Source organism: Egretta garzetta, unplaced genomic scaffold (genome assembly GCF_000687185.1).
Source record: "Egretta garzetta isolate BGI_Z169 unplaced genomic scaffold, ASM68718v1 scaffold287, whole genome shotgun sequence".
NCBI classification, from domain to species: Eukaryota; Metazoa; Chordata; class Aves; order Pelecaniformes; family Ardeidae; genus Egretta; species Egretta garzetta.
The window spans coordinates 4,987,064-5,004,226 of NW_009260435.1; the positions used below are offsets into that span (position 1 = coordinate 4,987,064).

The 17,163-nt window shown below is 36.7% G+C and overlaps 1 protein-coding gene across 1 annotated transcript in view; it reads left to right on the forward strand.

The window, feature by feature from the left end:
* The window catches only part of VPS13C (vacuolar protein sorting 13 homolog C), a 100,788-nt gene that overhangs the window by 61,211 nt on the left and 22,414 nt on the right, over positions 1 to 17,163 (forward strand). The window contains exons 52-69 of the mRNA XM_035899526.1: positions 26 to 391; positions 1,658 to 1,747; positions 2,171 to 2,326; positions 2,898 to 3,162; positions 4,001 to 4,158; positions 4,667 to 4,788; positions 5,034 to 5,328; positions 6,564 to 6,953; positions 7,977 to 8,081; positions 8,821 to 8,985; positions 9,337 to 9,465; positions 11,040 to 11,173; positions 11,562 to 11,688; positions 13,013 to 13,248; positions 13,582 to 13,732; positions 14,779 to 14,919; positions 15,965 to 16,046; positions 16,146 to 16,215. Coding sequence (XP_035755419.1) covers positions 26 to 391; positions 1,658 to 1,747; positions 2,171 to 2,326; positions 2,898 to 3,162; positions 4,001 to 4,158; positions 4,667 to 4,788; positions 5,034 to 5,328; positions 6,564 to 6,953; positions 7,977 to 8,081; positions 8,821 to 8,985; positions 9,337 to 9,465; positions 11,040 to 11,173; positions 11,562 to 11,688; positions 13,013 to 13,248; positions 13,582 to 13,732; positions 14,779 to 14,919; positions 15,965 to 16,046; positions 16,146 to 16,215 — 3,182 coding nt within the window. The remainder of the gene's footprint in view (positions 1 to 25; positions 392 to 1,657; positions 1,748 to 2,170; positions 2,327 to 2,897; positions 3,163 to 4,000; positions 4,159 to 4,666; positions 4,789 to 5,033; positions 5,329 to 6,563; positions 6,954 to 7,976; positions 8,082 to 8,820; positions 8,986 to 9,336; positions 9,466 to 11,039; positions 11,174 to 11,561; positions 11,689 to 13,012; positions 13,249 to 13,581; positions 13,733 to 14,778; positions 14,920 to 15,964; positions 16,047 to 16,145; positions 16,216 to 17,163) is intronic.

Here is a 17,163-nt window from a genome sequence, read left to right on the forward strand (position 1 = left end):
AGGATTTTTTTTTTCTCTATTCAAGATCTCACCAATAATTCTGAATACTGTGATGACCATTATGGCTGCCATAAAACCCAAAACAACAGAGGAGGATTCTAGAGCAGCAACTGAAGTCTCTGAGAATTTGTGGCAAGTGAAGCCTATAGATCAGTGTAGTGCTTGGTTTCTTGGTGTTGATTTAGCCACAGAAGCAACAGAAACTTTTAAGGACCGTGAACATGTTCTGAAAGAAGAAAAATTTGACATTGTAGTGAAATCGGTTCAGATCACCTTGGAATGTGGTCTGGGACATCGTACTGTTCCTTTGTTGTTAGTAGAATCTGTGTTTTCAGGTGTCCTTAAAAACTGGTCCTCGCTGATGGAGGTCACTGCTGATATGTCACTTGAGGTACGTAGAATCAAATTGTTAGCAGTTTAAAACACTTCTGCATGTTTCATAATGTTCAAGTAACTTTTTAGTACACTGTGTGCTAAATTAGTAATAGGTGTAAATTGTAATGCTCTAAGGGGTTCTTTAGTGGTCAGGCAAGTGTGACTAAGCATAATGTGTTTTTTACAGAAACTTAGCAGTCAATAGTAGATTTTAGTGGCAGTCGCTGCTGAGGAATAATCTAGTCCTCTGCTTCTCCTGCCATGTTTACACATTCACTTTTTGCTGTTGGAACAATGAGCTTGGCTTAGCTGAATATTCATATTTAACTCTTACTGCCCACCTTTTTTGTTTTTCTAGCATTGTGTTTCTTGCTAAGATAGAGGTTATACTCTTCTCAGTCTTCTCTGCATCTCTGATTGTAATCACACCATATTTGTTTTGCCAGCTATTGCAACTCTTTTCCCCAAGATAAAGTAAATTCTGAGATAGTATAAGCCTCTTACTGAGGCAGCATGTTAAAATTTCACACAACTAGATGCACAGCTGCTCTGTGCAATAGGTTAACTACATCTTGATTACGTTTTGTCAGTTTACCAAATGTGTCTTATGTTCCATTCCATACTGGATATACAGGTAGCCTTCTTTAATTGCTGATGCGCATCTCATAATAGAGTATGGAAGATGCTTGCCTAATCATATACAACTGGGGGAAGGCACTGTGGTTCCAGAAGCGAGGAGGGATGAGGCAGATAGCTGAAAGGGCTTGTCCAGAACTGTTCAGTCCACAACTTCTATTCAGATTTGCAGTGGCTGAAGGGAAGTAAAAACTTGGTGTAGGCTACAAGTTAGACGAATTGTTCCAGTGGATCAGATTCAGACTAAAGTTTGCTCAGACTGTTATTTCATAGTACAATGAAATACTTGCAGCATTAAAGTTATTGATCTCAAAGTAATTTTCACAAACAGCATAGGAGAGGATAGAGACTGCATTATATTAAGCGAAGGTGTTAAAATATATGGAGTTACTGGTCTGTCTGTTGCTCTAAAAGCAAGCCAGGTGGTGAGTTCTTCAAAAATGATGCTGCTTACGAAAAAGGTATGATACATTACACTTTTCTGTATTAATTTTTGAAGCCATTGAAAGTTAGTGCTAGGCCTCTAAAATGTGAAATGAAGATTGATTGATTGTTGTCTTATTAAAGTTTTTGATACTAAATGCTGTTGGAAGGAACTCAGTCCTGTATTTTTAGATGCCTTATTTAATTTTGATTCTTCCTTTAGATTCATTATTACAATGAAACCTATGCAGTGTGGGAGCCGCTTATTGAACGAATTGAAGGAGGAAAGAAACAATGGAGTTTAAAGCTGGAAGTATGTAAACAGATTTGAAACTAAGTGAAATAGCTTGGATAGACAGCTATTTCTTAAAAGCTTCATGTGACAGAACATTGACCTTTTGAATGCTGTTGCTTTGAGGGAGCTATGCAATTTCATGTGGAAAAGAAACCCCAGTCTTTAGACACCTTAAGGTTTTTCTGAATAATGTTGATTGTCCCATGCATGGGCAAAATGTAGTGTGTAACCAGACATACAGAGAGGAAAGAAAATAACTCGATTGCCTTCAATGGTGGTATAAAATTTCTGTGTTTGCCTAAGGTGTCTGAGATATACAAGGAAAAGTAGGTTTTCTTTTGCTTGGCAAAATTGTCAAGCATAGGTCAAGTTTTTTCCTTTTTTAACATATGAGAAAGTAATCTGTGTGTTCATAATTGCCTAATGAAATTTTTGTTTTAGATGAAGACTAACCCTGTCCAAGAAAGAAGTTTGATGCCTGGGGATGATTTCATCATTCTTCCTGAGCCGCAAACTGCAGTTAACATCTCTTCAAAGGATACAATGAATATAACGATTTCCAAATGTTGTCTTGCTGTTTTCAGTAATTTAGCCAAGGTAGTCCTAACAGGCAGAGAAGCTGCCAAATTATGTGGTTCTATAGGAAGTTCTGATTTATTTTTTTTTTAAAGAGCTTTCTGTGCTACCAGTCGTGACTTAAGCCTATTTATTTTTTTAATTCTAAATGAGCAATAGTTACCTAAGTTAGTACTTGCTTATACTGTAAGTCTATATTGGCAGTCAGTTACCATGGCTTTCATGTAATCAAACTAATGTTTGTAAGCGTAAGTTGTGGTTGAATATGAAGTATGTACATCGTGAATGTGTTTGAGATGTCTGTGTCCCGGATTTTATTTTTCTCTTACAACCCAACAACTGTAAAAAAATTCCGTATGAGGAGCATGAAGGTTTATTGTAGCATCAAAATTTGCTGCAAAACACAGAATAATAATGAAGTTTTCTGGAAGTAACCTTTGCTTCCCTGAAATACTACTATACAAAGCATAGGTATATATGTTTCTTTTTTCTTTAAAATTCTAATTGCTGGGAACTGTCTTCTAAAACCTTCATGTATATATGTTATTGTGGCTATTTATGTATGATGTATTATGTATGTTGTTAATTACAGGCCTTTTCAGAAGGGACTGCATCTACTTTTGACTATTCCTTTAAAGAGACTGCACCTTTCATAGTGAAAAATGCCCTGGGTGTTCCTCTCAAAGTGCTTCCTAGTGCCAATTTTCGGATAGTTGGTTCAGCTGAAAAAGAAAACATGAACAATGTAGAAATTGGTCAGAATATGGAACTGGAATACTCTGTTCTTGAAGCACCCCAACGAGGAAAGTTGTCTGCATTGTACCGACAAGAAAGCACTGTCTTCTCTTTAAATTTAGGTATTATGCTAGGGAACACTGTGTTATGACATGTTGAGAATGGGAAGATGGGGGAGGCAACATGTTTAAATTAAATGTGATCAAAATTCAGGTGAAGTACATCGTGTTAAAACTACTTTTGAATACTGATGCCAATTAAAAAAAAAAAGCTAACTGAACCAGCTACTGGACTTCTTAAAAAGACTTAAAATTCCTTTTCTCCATTTTTTTCAGAGAAGTAAAAAGTAAAGTATTTTTTCTTCCACTTTGGAAAAATGGAAGACATTCTAGTGGAGTCACTGATAGAATGTCTTACAGATCCCTGGGATCCAGGCCTGTGGGTTTCAAGTCCAGTTAAACAGGATCTTAATTTCTCATATCCTAGCTACCATTCAGCTTTTTGTAGTTAGCCGGTTACTTGAGAGCAGTTACGGTTTTTCTGTGTTTTTTAGCTTTGCCAGAAAATAGTCCTTGGAGAATAGGATATAACAAGTACTAATATGTAATATCCTGAGTTTTTTCTTTTCCATCCCATCCCATATGAAGGTACTTGGCCATGATACCAAGATCATGCTGTGTTTCATTCTCTTAACTCTCCCAACAAATACCATTGTTTACTGTTTGGGGTATTTATTGTGCTGTGTATAAATCACAGTCTAAACTTATGGTCTTCAAGAGTATTCCGACCTTAAAGCATTCCTTCAGTTCTGATCAAATACCATTTCAAGGTGCTTTTGCCAGAGAGTTCTTTGATCCTGGTTTTTGCTGGGTTTAGAGAAGCTAAAGTATTGTTCAAATAGAAAATGGTAATGTGATTTGTTTTGTCTAATTAAGAGTTCTTTATATTTTTATGGATTAGAACTTCAAGGATATAGAGAAGTGGTAAACATTCCCATAGCCAAACCAGGTCGACGACTGTACAACATAAGAAATCTTGTTGATCGCTCAGACTCGATCATTGTACAAATAGATGCTACAGAAGGAAATAAGGTTATTACTGTACGATCTCCTCTGCAGGTAAAAAAACTAACCAAACAAACCCAAAGCCTGAAAGCAGTGCTCTTCTCTGAGTGACTTTTGCTTTTCTTCCTTAGTGCATTTTTTTTGAGGTCATACTTTCCCAAAAAGTTACCTAAAGGCAAATTATTAAGTCTGTTTGTTAGATGAATTTTTATCTGTATTCTGTATGTGAGTGTCTTCCTGATAAATGAAAAATTTGGTTTTTACTTTTAATTTTCGGCTTTCTAATATCCTCAACATTGAGGCTGCAATATGTACTTCTTGTGTGACTTTGAATTTTAAGCATGTTTTTCAATTAAGGGAATTTAAAAGTAGCATAGTTTTCTCTCATGCTTTGCATATTGTTCTTCAGAATTGTATTTGTTACTAAGATGCATAGAAGTCTGTTTTCCAGAGGAGTTTAATTAAGTCTGCTGATTTTGTTTTTCCTTACTGCTATTAATACTTTTTCCTTTAGAAATTTGTATCTTAGAAATGTAATGAAAATTGTGCATTTTGATCCTAGATCAAGAACCATTTCTCAATCCCATTTATGATCTATAAACTGGCTAGAGACTCCAAGTTGCTGGAGCCAATTGGCACATCCAAGCCAGAGGAGGAATTTCATGTTCCTTTACATTCATACAGGTATAGCTTTTCTGTTCTGTAGGGCTAATCTTTGTGAGACTGATGTATAAATACAGAATTAGTGTGGAAGCTTAAATTTGCACGTGGAACTCTTCCTGACTGGGCTAAAAACCCAAAATGCTAACTTTATTAGGTAATCAGTGTGCTACAAAAGCCTTTCAGAATGTTAGCAATTACTTTAAAATGGGTTCAGTTAGCTGTCAATGGAAAGCTATTTTGTACCATTATCTGTCTTCTTCCCGTAGGTGTCATCTATATGTTAGACCAACAGGAATGTTAGAGGGTCAGTTTAAAGAGTCCACAACTTACATTGCCTGGAGAGAAGAGCTACATAGGAGCAATGAAGTAAAGTGCTTGTTACAATGCCCATCTGTCGAGACGAATTTCTTGCCTCTAATAATCAGCTCAACAGCTGTACCTGATGAACTAAATTTTATTTCAACTTATGGAGAGGAGTGGGATCCTGCCTACATTATCCACCTTTACCCTACACTGACTGTGAGGAATCTTTTGCCATACTCCTTGAGATATTTGCTTGAGGTAGGTTATTTTATGTTTTTATTTGTAAATCCTTTACTAGATTTTAAGTAAGACTATATTTACTTAGAATTGGAAGTGAATGTAGTGTGGAAGATAACTGAATGTTGGTTTTGTATTTTCTATTGTGATTCTGGGAGTTTTGGGGATTAATTGTTTTTAACTTGGGTGTACATGGCCAGTTCTGCCTGCCCCTTAAATATTGATCCTGTACTGGATTGGTCTCTCTTTTACATTCTTCTGAAATCCTGTTTCTGTTTTGCAAGATATGTTTTGTTTCACAAGCAGAGGCATAAGAAAAAGCATCTGAAATTTCTGGAGCGGTTGTTCTATGTAGAAAACACATCTTTCTATTCTCACACTGATTCTTTACTGAGGACTACTGTGAGGTCTCCCGTATACAAATTGGAAGATTTCTTTGCAGGATGCTATGCTGATTTTTTCCTCCTCTTTCAGTATTTTCAGAATCTAAATAACTGGTTATGGTATTCATTTATTTATTTCACTTCTGTCTAACATCCTAATGGCACTATTTGCAATTTTCCTTACTTTCGCTGTACTTCAGTACTCAGAGTCACAGAATGTAGAACAGAGTACCATTGCCTTCACTGAGGAGCTAGAAGCTAGTAATTCAAATATGTTGCTGAAGTCACTGTACCTGTAGATGTGTGTGTGCTTATTGTCTTCACATCCCTCGACTAATCAAGCCTGGCCATTCTTCAGTACAGTAAAATATGCTGTTTCTCAGCAAAAATTAGGGAAGTTGTGGTTGTGGGATGCTATTGCCTGAGGAAAGCTGTGCTACCAAACAGTATAGCACAGGTGCCAGTTTTCTTCCTTGGGTGTTCTTTAATGTGAAAAGTCCTGGCTTGTACATCTGCAGCGCAGTCCAATTCAGTGTTGCACCCAGTGTTGTAAGTATATAAATAAGAACTCCTTGCCAAAATCCATTGGAAATCATGGAGAAGGGAGGGACCAGAGACAGGGGATACACAGGAACTAGTCTGCCTTCCTGAAATCCAGAATTAAGCAGTCATTACTGTCCAGCAAGAAAAGTGCAATTGATCTCAAATTATTCATAGGATCAGACTCAAATGAAAGTGATTGGAGAATTGGACATGTGGTACTGAGGTATCTGAAACATGTGTATCCTGCTAGACAAGAATAAAATACTGGGGTTTTAATATGTAAATTTTATATATTAAAAACTTAATTTTCCTCTTTGAATTCTGCTACAGGGAACAGCAGAGGCCCGTGAATTGGCAGAAGGGAGTGCTGCAGATGTTTTTCATTCCAGAATCAATGGAGAAATAATGGAGCTTGTGTTGATGAAATATCAAGGCAAAGACTGGAGTGGGCATCTTAAAATTTGTGACGGGATGCCTGAATTTTTTTCTGTGTGTTTCATGTCCCATTCTGCAACAGTGATGACAATGGATATTTACATACATACTAGGCGAATTGGAAGCCGCATGATCTTGTCTGTGTTCAGTCCTTATTGGATAATCAATAAGACTTCCCGTATTCTCCAGTATCGAGCTGAAGACACTCATGTGAAGCATCCAGCAGACTACAGAGATATTGTTTTGTTCTCCTTTAAAAAGAAAAATATTTTCAGTAAAAATAAGGTATGCTTATTTTAGGTGGTGGTTGTGGTCGTAGTGTTTTAAAGTCCTGCTTTGAGGGGAGGGGGGGGAACCACACACATTTTGTCTAAGGAATTTTTTTGTAGTATTAAAATCTGTAGGCTTTCATTTGGCTGCTGCTTTCTTCTTGTTAATTATACTTTTTGAACTAAGTAGAAGGGAAGGCAGGTAGACAAAAAGTCTATTGCAACTTTTTCCAGGCCTCACATTGCTTCATATTGGCTAACTTTCATCCTGAGCAGAAGCTGGCTGATGGCATAGAGTGGTTAGGTCCTGAAAACTCAGTGGGTCGCCTACCATAAAACTGTTTCCTTGAGGAGAGGACTTTGATGTAGATATGTAAATTAAGAGTGGAATCCCTTTATAGTCCAAAAAAAGACTGCTCTGAATCTTCCTGTGGAGGCATTTTCCACTGAAGAATGACAGGCTTGTGTTTTACTGATCTAAGTACTTTAACATTTAAAATGCACAATGTAAATACTCCGTCCTATGTTAAACATACTTCTTCTGTTTTGATTTAGTTACGATGTGATATTTGCATGTTCAATTGAAGAGTACTGTGGTAGAGAACTTTTTCTGAAGAGGCCCTTCTTTCCTTTAAATATCTTTCTTCACCCAACAATAATCAAAGAAATGGTTGAAGAAACAGTTTTCACGAGGTGTTCTTTTGATTATTTCCTCCCCCCTCTTCAAGTTTGTGAAGCACCACAATATTGTAGCTTTTCCTATCTATGTGTGTTATGAACATAAGAGTCAGTGAGGACTCCTCTATTTTGCTGCCTTTTACTGTAACATCTTTCCTAGAACTCAGGCACAGTCTAATAAATCAGGATATGAGTAGTGATATTACATGCACAAGCTTATCTTGACTTACAGAAGGTTTTAAAAGCAATTAAGTGTCATCTTTATACTGCTACATGTGATATAATTGCACTCCATAATGCATGAACTATAAAATTAAAATGCATTTATTGAAGTACTCTCCATGTTCTTTTTCATATGTAGATCCAGTTATGTATTTCAACTAGCACTTGGTCCAGCAGCTTTTCCCTTGATACTGTGGGAAGCTATGGATGTGTCAGGTGTGCGGCTAATAACATGGATTATCTGGTAAGATAGGTTTCTATGTTTTGGGGAGCTCTCTTGGGATTCTTTTGGCTTGACTTCTTTTTCTCCTTAAGGCCTTTGTTTCACTACTTACACTGAGAATTCTGTTGGTGAAACTATTTATCGCCAGATGCAGACCTGAATAATTGGGGCATAAAAATTATTACCCTATATATTCCATGATTTAAAAGCAGTGTAATTGATACGCATGTGGTTTATATAACGTGTAGTGCTAGGCTGAGTGAAAATACAGTGGTGCACTCATATAGTGGAGATAAGAGTTCAGATTCAATATTCATAATTGTTTGCAAGTGTTTAGATCTTGACTCAGTAGCCTTGTCTAAGACTATATTTCCACAACTAAGCTGAATAAAGAATACACATACATGATGTAGCTGATACAGATATGTGGGGAATTGTGTTTTCATATAGCTTTTAACTGATCTCTGATGATACAGTCATTTTAGCTTGTCTTGATTTACTGTAGAGGGATTCCTGTTGGATTTTCCCCACAAATTCTACAGCTACGAAATGCTACAGCCAAAAGTGTCTCTTTACCATTGTGTTAACTCTGTTGCATAGTTTACTCATTTTACTGCATGCTGGTTTATTATATATGTTCAGAACAGGGTGATGTGTGCTAGCCTTTGCAATTACAGTAATGTTGGCTTTTCTGTTTTTTCCATCCTGACTTTTCTCTTAAGCTTGTTGATTGTTTGCTCAAACTGTCCTTGTTCAACAGGTTGGAGTTAGCATCAAAATGAGCAGTTTTAACCTTACCAGGATAGTTACCTTCACTCCATTCTACACAATAGCAAACAAATCTTCTCTGGAACTAGAAGTTGGAGAAATTGGTCCCAATGGCTCTTTTCCAACTAATAAATGGAATTATATCTCTTCTTCAGAGGTAATATTTCAGTTTTTCCTTTTGGATGTTATTGTACACAAACAACTGGTATCTAGCTGTCACTTAAGGAAAAAGCAGTTCTCTTTTAGAAGCTCTGTCACTTCTAATGGTATGATGTGGTTACTTCACATCTCAGGGCAACTTGAACAGCATAGGTTGCATATGTTGGTAAATTAATCAAGTCCTTCAGTTTAGCTAACTTACTAAATGTAGATGAGATGTTAATCAGTAGATACTGGTTTAAGAACTAAGGCATCTGAAATAGTTTTAGTCACACGAGACTGTTTTACTGCTGGCTTGCTATGTTGAATGTATATGAACTCTTAGTCATGCACATTTCTTGTTTGACAGTGTCTTCCATTTTGGCCTGAATACTCATCTGGTGAACTTTGTGTAAGAGTAGTTGGCTATGAAAGCTCATCCAAACCATTCCTATTTAAAGCCCAGGATAATGGTACTCTGCTGAGGCTGGAAGAATTGGTGAGACTGACTTTGTGTGGTCTGTTCTTAATACTCCATTTTTTAGCCTTATGGTATTGAACCTCAGAAAGCATGACTCCCCAAGATCATAAAGATTGAAACCTTGTGCCTTAAGGTGTCAGTGCACTGCACTTTGGTTCTGTTGCATAAAAAATGTTGTGAATCAGGTTTCCAATGTTGTAAATGTTTTCTTAGCTTGTGAAGTGGTCAAGTTGATTTAGTTTTGAGAAGCTTATAGGAAGCTGAACAGCTCTATTGCTATTAAATTAAAAATGGTATACTACAGCTAACATCTGTTCTTTTAGAGAGGATATTTCATAGGTACCTTCAGTTTGTTTAAATAGTTATCCTAAAATAGAATGGGGTTTTTTTGTTTTGTTTTCTTGATAAGCTAATACATGTTGGAGATACACAGTTTATGGCTAAAAGAATTTATGATTCAATTAGTAGAATCTTAATTATTTCAGAACTCACCCTAGCCCAGCATTAGGGAATGTGTGTATAAATGCAGCACATTCAGACAAGTCTTTGGAGATAATGCTTACCATAATTAACTGAAATACAAGCGACTGTGAGGATAATCTAGCTCTCCAAGTTTGCTGAAACAGTTAGAAAAAATGTTTTTGGAACAAGATGTTGTCAGTGATCTAGTGCTCTGTTGAGGTGCTTAATTAGAATAGTAGGTTTTTCTTCTTCACTGGTCTAAGATAGTAGATGGCTCAGCTTTGCAAGAGAATCCTTTCTAGTGCCGTATGTGGTGAGGTTTTACTACTACTGTGTAGAGCGCTAAACATAATTTCTCACATCCTTCTGACATGAGCTGGAGAATCTGTAAGATCATCTTTGAAAAAAGGAGATGTGTCCCCTCCCACCTCTCCTCCAGACCTTACAACATAGCAAAAACATTCATTCAGCTTGCTAGACAATCATTTGAGAAAGCTGACTGAAGAGACTATCCAAAAGGGAAAGCATGAGGTACCTCCTTTGTATAAGCAAATGACAAAAATTGTGCTGCACAAATCTCGGAAATATATTACAAATATATCGGAAGAAAGCAGGATTATCGAAAGACTTAGGATGATTTATTTAGAGGTTTAATCAACAGAACTTTTCCACTCAGTGATCAGTTTGTTAATACACTATTGCTAATTTGTCATACCTTTAAAAACTTCAGTACGTTTGTCTAGAACAGCCTGTCACATTTTTAAGGAGTAGGCAGGAAATTGCAGTTCTTAAAAATAACTTGAAGTTTTGTAACATAAAGTAAAGGGAATGCTTGCCTATACTTTTACTGAACTTAGCCAAATAAAGGAATTCTTAAAAATGTTAGAATTAGAGTATAATTTTTCAATTAAGTTAAATCAACAAATAGCTTGTGGATGCTACTGATGTCTGTCTTAAGCCAGCGACAAAAGTATTTAAGCTTACCGCTACTAGATAATGTAGTCTACCTTTCCTTTTCTCATTTGTAAGAGGCTGTGAAAGACTGATACAGAAATTTCTATCTAGTCTGTTCTAACGTGAACTTATGCATAGAACAAATATTGAACTTTTTTTTCCACCTTCCTCTCCAGAATGGGGGCTTACTGGTAGATGTGAATGTTTCTGAGCATTCTACTCTCATAAGCTTCTCAGATTACCATGAGGGAGCTGCTCCAGCCCTTATTGTTAACCATACTTCATGGGACTCTCTCAGATATAAACAGAGGTATGTGGAAGGAACAATTCACCATTGTTTGTTTAACCAGGGGGTAGCCTTTGTGAAGAAAGTAGTTCTCTTCTACCATTAAGGTACCTTGAAAAATAGAAACTCCCCTCTTCTTTATCGTATTCTTTTAATGAAGTGTTTTGTCTACTTTTAAGCAGTCTTTATAGTTTGAGAAAGTGGAGAGACTAAAGTGGGAGTATAGATCTTGGTTCACCAAGAGCCTAACTACAGTTGCACCTGTTTGGAGTGGATAGCCTAGGACCTTCATGCTGCACCCCAGAAGGCTGGAGGGGCAGAGTATATAGGATTGTGATCTGCTTGCACCACTTGTATCAGTGGTCCTAACCAGTGAATGCTGTTGTTTTACTCTTTTTCTTTTAACCTGCAGTGGATTACAAGAGGAAATGGAGTTGAAACCAAAGCAAGTATGCCTGTTCGCATGGACAGATCCAACTAAAACAAGAAAATTGACTTGGGGCTACTCCCAAAATTTTGGTGAACATGACCTACTTAAGGTAAATTTCAGAAGGGAGAAGTAAATGCTGAACCAGTCTAGGACTATAATAAGATTAAAATGATCTGGGAGAAAGCTTCTGCAGTAACCTTGCATCTGTTTTGTTCTGTAAGAGACTTTTGAGCCTACTCTCAAGTAGCAAGGTTTTAGATATTTAGATTAATATAATCAGAGGATTGGACACAAACTGCAACCTGCATTTTCTCCATGGTTTTCTTGGATATGAACGAAGAAGGATAAAGTATATGAGCTGTGGATGTATCTAAATAGTACAGAGGATGAATAATTCACCACTTTTCTAGCAGTGCTGCATTTTGCTGAAGTATCTCCCTGCAGATGGAGAAAACCCCTGACTGTTTTAACTCTTGCTTCCTATGAGAAATGCTTGCATGGAACAGAAAATTCTGAGTTGCTCACTAAGAGTTATTTTGGTGTTTGTAACTCATGCAATATGAAAGTAGGAAAGTGTGTGAAGTGGGGGCAAAATAACAATAATCAAGATGGAAAATGAGTGGGGGAAATAGGGAAACTGTAACTAGAAGCTGAGGTAAATCTAGGGTAAGACTGGGCAAGTATTGTATTACAGAATGGGGAAGCAAGCAGTGATGGAAGATGACTTTTCTCACTTAGCTGAAATGTATGCTAAATAAAGTCCTATATGTCTGTCTCTAAATAGCAGCCCTCTTGCACCTTTTACTAAAGTCTGAATTCTTCAGAGGTGGCCTGGTTTTTCTGTTGACTAGGCACAGAGGTAAGATAAGAAAACTCAAAATATTAGTAGTGAAAAGTATGGACAGAAAAGCAAGTTTGTTTCAGTTATACTGGAAATGGATTTAGTTTCTCACAGCTGAACTCTGACAGTTGACCAATTAGTGTGCTTTCCTGTATAAACGCTTTCTTGGGTCACATTTTTTACGTGTAAAACTGTTTTCAGTTTGAAACTGATCTCCTTAGTATGCCTTCTTCCCCCATCGCCTATGATTCTAAGTCTTTTCTTTTGCTGAGAAGGCCTCTGTTTCCTAATAATTTCCAATATTATTCTAATCTACAAATACCGCCGGATTGCTTACTTTTCAAAAGGGGGGAAAAAAACCCCAAACAACCCCAACCCCCAACTTCTTTCCAGTGTTGGGAAACAAGATGCCACCAAATCAGTATGATACAGTGAAGTGAACAAACAAGAAAAATACTGAGTTCTGATTTGTATGTGTGCCAGTAAACTTGCTTGCTTATAAACAAACAGCGATATAATGATTTTACTACTGTAATATATTTATTATATATATTTTTTTTTTTCCTCCCCTCTCCCGCTCTGCCCAATACAGGATGAATGTGGCCAATTCCCTTACAATGCCAATACTCAAATACACTGGGTATCTTTCCTGGATGGACGCCAACGAGTGCTACTCTTCACAGATGATGTTGCATTAGTTTCTAAAGCACGACAAGCAGAGGAGCTGGAGCAACCTGATCAAGAAATAAACTTGTCAATCCATAGTCTTGGACTTTCTCTTGTTAACAATGAAAATAAAAAAGAAATCTCTTACATAGGAATTACTAGGTACTGCACATGAAAGCCTAAATATTCCTTTGATTAATAAAAATTTGACAGCATATTATAATTTTAGTAAAACAGTTGAATTGAAGGGGACATCTTTCAAATGAAATTAATACAAGTGAAACCTTTTTAAGTCAAATTAAGTTCTGCCTTCATTCCTATTGTGCAATTAGAATACATAGGATTTAATGGCCTCCTTAGCGTCTATTAAAAAAAAAAGTAAACAATAGGGTTTTTTGAGCCTGAAAAATTAGGATAATATCTTTTTACATGGTTTGCTTGCATAAGAAAGGTTTAAGTACTTTTAAATTGTTAACCTTGTTATTTGTCTTGCAGTTCTGGTGTTGTTTGGGAACTGAAACGAAGGCAAAAGTGGAAACCGTTTAATCAGAAGCAAATAAATCTGTTGGAGCAAGCCTATCAAAAGTATCTTTGTAAGAGTGCTTTCCAAGCTCCAGGTTGGCATAAACTAGACAGCAATACCGAGGTATGTTCTGAGGTTTCAGTGTTTAAATGATTGCAGAACATGTGCAGCAGTTAAAATAGACTTCTGTTTTGCGACGTAAGGATAGATGCTGTGTTAAGAGAAACACAAACAAAAAGCAAGTTGTTTTTTTTAGTTTCACATTTTATACAGTAGAATATTTTTGTATTGAGGTAATACTGAGGCAGTAGAGATGTGTTCCAGACTTGTATTATGAAGCAAGAATCTCAAATAATTTTGCTTTTTTGTGGTAGAAAAGATTGCTTTGTATCTGCACATCAGTTATGAACCTATGTTCTCATTGATGTAACTTAAATTCTTTGAAGAAATCTTGGTTTTAGCTTCTTAGTAAGCTGCAGTTCCCATGACTTGTTATGGTAAAGGAGCCTATAGCGTTCAAAGACTTGAAATTAATTCACTTACCTGAGCTTTTTCAGACATTAATTACCTGTATTACATGCATAAATGTAACACGCTGGAATGGCTAAGTAAAATACAGGCATTTTATTGTACTGTAATCAGGCTTGTTTTCTATATCATCCTTTCATTTGAAAATCATATATAGCCTCACCTGTATGAATACTTAGGTTTTATACATAGCAGCAGTGCATTTAAAGTACATGGTATCAAAAACTTGCATCCCTAAGTTGTTACATTTGACTTAGAATACATGAGAGCTTTTCTCTTTTACTTCTCATAGCTTAAACATTACAGAATCAGGGTAAAACCATCAGCTGAGAAAGTAGTCAGCTGCATGTAAATATCTTTAATTATGGCAGTGTAATATATAACTCATGAAGAAATAGTTACTAAGATGACAGAGGTTCCCTCTTGGGGCAACTAAAGTTGCAATGTAATGTGCTTATCAGACTACCTTGTGGTTTTCGTTACTTTCCACACAGGTAATTGGACTGAGTAACTTGGTAGCAATGTGATAATGAAATAAGGAAAAATGCACATTTTATTTCCTAGTCTGCTTACTAGTAACATAACATATTAGTATTTCTCTAATGGAACTGTATATTAGCTTTGCTTTCTTATATTTCTAGGTGAATTTTAGTAAGACTCCAATGGAAATGCGTCTTCCAGTCAGATGCAGTATCCGACGCAACTTCCTGTCAGGAATTCAGGTTGAATTCAAACAGTCACCTCACCAAAGGAGCTTACGGGCTCAATTATATTGGCTGCAGGTACCATCTTTTCTCACGTTCTAAAAACTAGACAGGCACTTTAAGGCTTTTGTTTTATTAATTTATATAAAAAAGTATCTCCAGATCTTATATATGCAATGCTCTGCTCACTGCATCAGAGTAACAGAAGTGCTGTGAATGCTCCATTGATGGAAATGTACTGCAGAATTGCCATCCCAGGATTTTGCAAGTAGCATGGAAGAAATTCCACAAAATGGTGGATTTATGTAAAGCAGGGTGCTATGGTGGAAAGCTTATTTCTGAAGAGAGGTGTTTTGGTGTTTTAAAACAAACAACCAAAAACCTCAACCTTTTTCAAAATTTGTTTACTGTGGTTTATATATAGTCATGCAACATTATTCTAGAGAGTGTGTCTAGAGGTTCAGAGATCTTTAGTACAAAAACTACCTGTCTAATGCAAAGTAGATAAGGCATTTAAATACTCAAAAATGGTATGCAATAGTATATCTGCATGTAAGCTTAACAGTGAATTAATTTGCAACACTTGCACCTGATTAGCATACTCCATTACTAAATTAACCAATAGAGTGCTTGAGCAAGTACTAGTGACAAGTGTTTAGTATTATAGGAAAACAGTGGTGAGAGATGAAGATGACAATGATGATTTCCATTTGCTGCACTTCCGAGTCCCCTGGGGGAGGACCCTGTTGATGCTTTTCCTGACCAGCTGGTGGGGAAGCTTCCTCTTTCCTTTAATCTTTTGCATTTAGGGATTTTTTTGCCTGAAGGTAGTTTTCACTATTACAGTCAATATATGCCATCAGCTGCAGACCCTCTAAATGAATCTTTGTAAGTGTGAACCTGTGCAAGCATCCCTTGTGCAACACGTCCAACCATCTGACCTTTTGTAACTAAATAGGTAGCATTGCAAAATAATGTCAGAGTTCTGATTGCCCCAAAATAAGAATTACGTTCTTCTTGAACACAATCTATAAACAAGTTTCTCAAGCCTTCTGAAATGGAAATGGTCTTTGATTATTGTGTCATTAAAACATTCCTGTAATTATGCAATAATTTTTTTTAGGTTGATAATCAATTACCAGGATCAATGTTTCCTGTTGTATTTCACCCTGTAGCCCCTCCCAAGTCAATTGCTTTGGATTCAGGTAAGAGAAAGCCTTTAGTAAGATCAGATTTATTCAGCCTTGAAATTAGTAACTTTGCAATTTATTTCTTACATACACTTAATTTTTTTTTCTATTTAGAACCAAAACCCTTTGTTGACATCAGTGTTATCATTAGATTCAACGAATACAGCAAAGTACTGCAATTCAAGTGAGTTTAATAGCATGTTGTAATACAATTTTAGAGATTTAATGCATTTTAGACTTATTTTCAAGTTCACATTCTCCTATCCAAACAACTCTTGACTTTGGATTGAATTTTTAAACATCTCCAGTGGGAAAAAAAAACATTCTACAAGGAAACTTACTTTTACGAAGTAAGGACTGACCACGTGAAAGGACTATTATTCTTTAGTAATCAGAATTATTTCCATCTTGTACTACAGTATCAGAGTTGCACGTCTGCCTGTTTGCTGTACAGTGCTGGGTTTATTCGGAGCTCTGATGACAGACAGCTCATGCGTTCTCTAATGTAGCACAATGCAGTGTGTTCTGTTGTGAAATGCATGTTCTTCAGTTAGTATGTCTGTCCTGAGGTTTTGTACTAAAAAGGAGACAGAAACGTTATACTGATGGTTTCTAATGCAAGTATCTGTACCCAACTAGTGTGGATATAATATTTGAGGATGGTGTATTTTAATAAAAAAAACAAAACAAAACAAAACAAAAAAACCCCACACAACAGCAATATGACTTCTGGAAAGAGGCAGTTGGATAAGAGAAGGAAATATGTTGTTTAGGTGCTTTGGACGTAAGCGAGCAAGCTCAGAGAAAGGATGACCTCAGTTGAGGTGGGTCAGGTTAGGGATCTTTTAAGTAAGCTGGACACCCACAAATCCATGGGTCCCAATGGAATGCACCCGCAAGTGCTGAAGGAACTGGCAGACAACATTGCTGAGGCACTCTCCATCATCTGTGAAAGGTCCTGGAGAACAGGGGAGGTGCCTGAGGACTGGAGGATAGCCAATGTCACTCCAGTCTTCAAAAAGGGCAAGAAGGAGGACCCAGGGAACTACAGGCTGGTTAGTGTCACCTCCATCCCTGGAAAGGTGATGGAACAACTCATTCTGGGTGTCCTCTCCAAGCAAGTGGAGGAAAA